At 41.2% G+C, this 6,708-nt stretch overlaps 1 protein-coding gene across 1 annotated transcript in view; it reads right to left on the bottom strand.

The window, feature by feature from the left end:
* Nucleotides 1–2,280: 2,280 nt before the first annotated feature.
* Nucleotides 2,281–6,708, bottom strand: part of Dbx2 (developing brain homeobox 2) — a 28,878-nt gene continuing 24,450 nt past the window's right edge. Inside the window, exon 5 of the mRNA XM_017796494.1 lies at nt 2,281–2,829. Within this exon, the coding sequence (XP_017651983.1) occupies nt 2,575–2,829 (255 nt within the window). The 3' untranslated portion in view covers nt 2,281–2,574. The remainder of the gene's footprint in view (nt 2,830–6,708) is intronic.

The raw sequence follows: 6,708 nt of genomic DNA, 5'->3' as shown, positions 1-6,708 counted from the left end.
TTGTGTATGAGGGCAAATGTGCATCCACTGTCTGTGCTTATGTGTGAGGGCACACAAATGTGCCGTGTCTATCCTCGTTACGTTTTCCAATGATCATTAAACTGTCCTCCCAAAGCCTTAACATGTTCCACAGCGGGAGACAGTTAAAATATTGGCCTGCACACTTGAGCATGAACATCTTTAATAAATAAAGAGACACCTCTGCTGAGTCTCAGAGCTCCTAGGGGAAAATTGTTTATGCAGTAATTCATCCATCTCTACAACCTGGACAGTGGTCTTGACAGGTTTCTCATTCAAGTGAAATACTGACTGACCGCAGACAAGCACTTCATGATTTTTAGCAGTGAATAGTGAAAAAAGAGAAATTTCCATTATACTCTGAGATACTCCTATAAGACTATCTTATAGGTCTCTGAGAGAGACTACAGAGGCTTCATAGTTGAAGGTCTGCAATTCCTTACTTTATCTAAACCTCTAAATCTGATGGAAAGGAGGACACAAGAGAACACCTTTCCCCTGGTGAGAAGTCGTTGAATGCAACGTGCTTCTGAACTTCTTCAGTAAATCTTACCACAGTTCCCAAGATGCATCTCTTCTAACGCATCCCATAGTTATGTGAATACATCCCATAGTGCTGCATCCCTCACAGGGTTGGTAAGATTTTATGATTTGAAACTTGATTGAAACAGACCCTTCAATTTATTAACCTCATAGTCTTGAATGGTGACCTCATGCATACAGTGCCTCGGTTCCCTTGATGGGTACCAGGAACCCTGATAGAGTAACACGATCTGTACCACGTGTTATGACCATAAGCATGAAATGAGTTGATACACCCTAAATGCTTAGCAGAATCCCAGCCCATAGACAGCACCCTACAAACTCAAATAGGGTTAACGATATATAAAGAAAGCATGTCGTGTCAGTTTGGGGAACAGGTTTTAAAACTTAAACTAGCATCAGATCCCTGCTCCTACCTCCCACAAAGGACCACTGAGGTGACTTTTAAGGAATGAGAAAGACACCGATGTACCAACTCAAATTCCATTCATTAAAAAATAATTTCCTAGCCAGGCGTGGTGGCGCACCTTTAATCCCAGCACTCGGGAGGCAGAGGCAGGTGGATCTCTGTGAATTCAAGGCCAGCCTGGTCTACATAGTGAGTTCCAGGGCAGCTGGGCCTGCAGGGATACCATGTCCCAAAAAGACCAAAATAATAATAATAATAATTATTATTATTATTATTATTATTTCCTGATGTCAATTTGGACTGATGTCTTCTGAAATGTTATCTTTTCTAAACAAAAGTCCTCTGACATCTACAGCTAAGGCGGTAAACAGGCTCAGAGCCCCACCGTTTCCTGGCTTGCTTACTAACAAAATGCCATATAAAGAAATTGGAGTCACATTTCTTGTCTACAGATGCATTTACAACCACATCATTTCCCTTTTATACTTCATTTCCTTCAAAGTAAGGCATAACTTTTTTCCTCAGACTTGAAATTAACATATCTGGGTTAACTAAGCAAATTGTTACCAGAAATGTAATTTTATAAAAATACTATTTCAGGGTATCCAAAAACAAAACATCTGGGTGCTGTTTGTTAATATTATTATTGCTAATAAATGTGGCATGAGCCCACTAAATGGAAAACTTAGCAAGTGGAGACTATAGCAAGCAGAGTTCATCACAGATTCCATCAGAATTGTGCTTTTAAGTCCTATTGGAGATGTCCTAAAAGCAGTGAGACCACAGCTTCATTGATTCTCCGCCAGTGACTACAAAGTCATTGGCCCAGATATTAGAAAAGTTGCTCAGTTCTGATCTCTTTGTCTGACCAGCTCTTAACAGCCAAACATTCATTTCATTTTGCAAACCATGATCCAGGCCTATCCCTAAAAGAAAGGATCAAAAGCCAATTAACACTTAATGTGTACCTTCCTTCCTCACTGATAGCCTAACCGGTTCCAGACTTGGAAGTTACATGTATCTGGCCATGACTCACTTGATTAGGGCTGCCAAGCTGTTTGAACTCACTACAGCTGGGTCCTAAAAGAAGCCATCATATGGCATTAAAGTCCAAATTTTACACTATTTCAAAAAAAATTAACAATATTCATGCAATAGTTTCTTTTTCTTCATATAAAAGAAAATTAATTTGTTCAATGTAAAATTGAAGAACTGGTTTCTACTGGTGCATTTTAATGAGCATTTACATACATATACACAGACGCACATATATACAGGTACTCAGAACCGGGACAGAGCCCTTGCTTGCTCTCACCCCTTTCCGTTCTATCGTATTTCCCGGGAAGTTCTATTCCTTTAGCACATGGAGCCTGAGTCTAAGGCTAAGTAGGCGAGTAGTAAAGCGGGTTTCCTAAGGCATCCGGCCAGGTATCACGCCAAGGTGTTAGTGTGAGGCAGTGATGAGGCACAAGCTAACTGGCTTTCGTGGAAATAGGACTGGTTAAGGGCTCTTTCAGGTCAGCACGACGCACTGCTTCCTTTCAGACGGCCCCAGGAAGCCCGTCCTTGCCTGCTTCTTTCTCAGAACACAAATACAAGGCCCCTCAGAGTGAATGGGCTTCTGGGGGCGGGGCCCCTGAACTCTCCCGGGTTAGTCCTTCTGCGAGTTCTGGAGAATTCTCTCTCCAGCTGGGACTCGAGACTTCCCACAGCGAAGAGCAGGGAGGAGGGAAGCCCAGAGCAGACCGGGAGAGGGTGTCTTCCTGAAGGCTCACTTCTTGGACACATCTGCTGGAAAGCCCTTCTTTTTCTTTGGAATTCCGCCATTTCATCCTCCTGTTCTGAAACCAAATTTTCACCTATTGATAAAATAATTGGAGAAAAAAAAGTCACTTTTTCCAGGTTGCTTCATTTAGTGCTTTACTTTTTATTTTGCAGTGCTGGGGATCAAAACCAGGACCTCCATGCTAGACAGCAACTGTAACACTGAGTGACAACTGCAGCCTCTTTCCTCAGCATGTTCATCTGTAGCGTTTGTCATTCTATAGAAGCCCTCATTCTGAGAGCCAACCTGAACAATCCCTGTGGCTTTTCACAGAGGTTCCTTCAAAAGAGTCCGAGGGATATAATATCCCAGACACACTTCTGAAACAAAGCAAGATAGTAGATCCACTACATTCTGTATGTCTGGCGGCCTTCAAAATCAATTAACTGAGCCTGAAGTAGTGGCCAGGCCTTTGATCCCAGCTCTCCGGAGGCAAAGGCAGGCAGGTCTCTGTGAGATCAAGGCCAGCCTGGTCTACATAGTGAGTTCCAGGTCAGCTAGGGCTATTAGAACAACCTGTCTCAAACCTCCACCCCCACCCCAAGAAAAGGCAATTTAACTTTATTAAATATTTTTAAACATCATTTAGTCTCTCCTAAAATATTTATTAAAGTAAATGTGTGTCTTTTTTGTTTGGGATTTTGTGTGTGTGTGTGGTTGGTTTTGAAGGAGGGTAGTGTGGGGTGTGTGTGTGTGTGTGGGTGTGTGTGTGTGTGTGTGTCTGTATGTGTCTTGTGTACTGTAAGTGGGTTTTATGACTTGATGAAATCATTTCACATCTAAGAAAATTGAAGTTTCAAAAGCTTAGCCAGCTCAAGGTCATACACCAAAAAACATGGAGGTGCTTTAGACCTCTGCTCCCCAAGGTGTTGTTACGGTGAAGACCTCACCGGAATTAAGATTAAGTTAATGATACATTTTGCAATGTTTTGATAAATTGTGAGCTTTATACAGCGTCCAAGTTTTGATTACTCCCAGGATTTATCAAACTATGACAATAATAATAAGGCTTAATAAACAATAATTGTAACACAGAAGTGCTCCATGCTGATTCCTGGTTTGAACCGCACCTTCCCCCAGCACATCCAGCATGACTCTCCGTTATTAACCATCTTCCTATCCACTGTGTGTTCAGTAGTCCCTGAGCAGAACCAGTTTCCTGGTAATTTGAAAATTAGCAATGTTCTTTTCCTGTGGACTACTGCACGGCAGCCTTGTACTAACAATTTAGAATTCTATTTTTAAAACAAACCAAAAAAAGATCCTAGTTAAACTCAGTGGGTCTCAAAATATGAATGTTTGAAAGGGAACTGTATGGAAGAGAGATGGTTAATTGAGTTGAAACAGAGACTAGAGAGCACTGGGGCTCACTGTAATCAGAACGTACTGTATACATGTAGGACACTGACAAAGAACAAATTCAATAGAAGTTTTTAAAACTTACAATGAGCCTGGCATGGTGGCACACACCTTTAATCCCAGCCCTTCGGAGGCAGAGGCAGGCAGATCTCTGTGACACGGAGGCCAGCCTGGTCTCCAGGTGGGCTGGGACTAGCGAGACCTTGTCAAAACAAAACAAACAACATAATTCCAATATAAAACATTAAAAATAAAAAGCTTTTATCTAAATAAATACTTATTAAAATATATCAGCCAAGAGGACTAGGGAAATAGCTCAGTTGGTAGAGTGTCTGCCTAGTACTCAGGAATTCCTGAGTTCAGTCCCCAGCCACACAAAATCAAGCATAGTAGTGTATACCTGTAATTCTAGCACTTTGGAGGTAGAGACAAGAGGATCTGAAGTTCAAGGTCAACCTTGGCTAAGTACTGAGTTTGAGGTCAGCATGGGTTACATTAGAATGAATCCAAAAAAAATGTGTGTGTGTGTGTGTGTATGTGTGTGTACATATGTATTTTATGAAGAAAAAAATTCAGAGATGGTCCTTCCAGACTGATAAAACAATTTCTTCATTTTTTCCATTTGAATGGCTGCAAAAGAAACCTGCTCCAGACATCAGAATACAAATGAATGCCAACTCAGATGCAATCCTGAGATGAGGGCTTTTGCTAAGAAAACAGTCCTAAAGTATGTACACCACAGCATTTGGTTCTAGTCACAAACTCATTTATTATTTTAGTGAGCATTTACCCCTAGACAGCTTACCAAGTTTTCTAATGGGTTTCGAGTGAGTCATTTGTTTATATAATGTTTCTGGCTTTTCTTATCACATTCATTATTTTCGTCTTCTCTTAGTATGTATATGTGTGCGCACATATATGTATATGTGTGCATGTATGCATGTGATAAATGTGGGGGAGAAGGAGAGAGAAAAAGAGAAATCTAAGTGACCTCTTAATGAAAATAGTTTCTCCATCATCAGTGGTGTTAGGACACATGAGTATATTTAATGAAAAACCCAGAATTAGTTTTCTCAATAGATAAAAATAAAACCCATTAAGGATATGGGTCTGTAGTTTTCTTTTTTGGTTGTGTCTTTACCTGGTTTGGATATTAGAGTGATGTTGGCTTCATAGAATCAATTTGTGGTTTCTCCCTCTGTTTCTATCATTTTGAATAATTTAAGTAGCATTGGTTGGAGGTCTTTTTTAAATGTCTGGTAGAATTTTGCTGTAAATCCATCTGGGCCTGGGCTTTTTTAGTTGGGATGCAAAAATTCTCAACAATACTTCCAAATCGCATACAGATGTACATCAAAAAGATCATTCGCCATGATCAAGTCAACTTTATTCCAGAGATGCAGAGATAGTTCAATATACACAAGTCACCTGACTGGTGTAGCTGCTGTGACCTCAGCACAGAGCCAAAGAGTGCCAGGTTCTGGCCTCCCTCCTGCACGGGGGCTGAGAACGCAGGGGACTGCCTGAGTGGCCCAGATCCTGCCTCCATGTGGTGGGATCCAAACCTTAGAAGGAAACCTGAGTGTACCTGACTGGAACCTGACCTGGGCTTCATACAACAAACCCACAGCCAACATCACTCTAAATGGAGAACTGGGAGCATTCCCATTGAAATCAGGAACCAGACAAGGATGTCCACTATCTCCACTCCTTTTCAACATAGTGCTAGAAACTCTTGCTAGAGCAAGACAGGAGAAGGAAATTAAAGGAGTAATAATTGGAAAAGAAGAGGTCAAATTACCAGTTTTTGCAGATGATATGATACTATACCTAAGGTATCCCAAAAGTTCCACCAGAAAATTCCTAGAACTGATCAACACTTTGAGTATAGTGGCAGGTTTGTTGCTACTATTTTCACAATAACTAAGAGATGGAAACAAGTGTCCCTCAACTGACGAGTGGCTAACAAAAATGTGGTATATTTACACAATGGAGTTCTATTCATCAGTAAAGAAAGAGTTCTATTCATCAGTAAAGAAAGATGAAAGAATGAAATTTGCAGATAAATGGATAGATCTAGAAACTGTTATACTAAGTGAAGTAACACAGACTCAGAAAAACAGACAAACTATGTCTCCCTCATATGTGGATCCTAGCTCCAAATCCTTTTAAACTCCAGATCCTTTTAATAAGATGATGCTACCAGCAGTCCCTTCTGCATGAAACCACTACCATCATCACGACTTCAACTGAGCCTGATGGCTAAACATCGTCACAATTGGGCTTGTTGACAGTTGTGCTCATTCATTAAAGGAGGGCCAGGCAGGGTCATCGGACCCTCACCGAAGTATCCAGCCACTCTTCCCAGCCAACTGTATGTAATTTGGCCCTAATCCCACATGGCCTCCTGGATTTGAGGAGGGCCAAAATATACAATCTAGGGAAGGCTAAGAAGAGAAGGCATGACCCATGCTGGGTAAAGGCTTTCCAGTGTGCAGACCCTCAGGTCATACATACACCTCAGCAACCCCTCACTTATCTCGGTTAGTTCAGC

The sequence above is a fragment of the Nannospalax galili genome, unplaced genomic scaffold (assembly GCF_000622305.1).
Source record: "Nannospalax galili isolate Female #2095 unplaced genomic scaffold, S.galili_v1.0 scaffold232, whole genome shotgun sequence".
Lineage (NCBI taxonomy): Eukaryota > Metazoa > Chordata > Mammalia > Rodentia > Spalacidae > Nannospalax > Nannospalax galili.
This window is presented reverse-complemented; position numbering and strand designations above follow the sequence as displayed.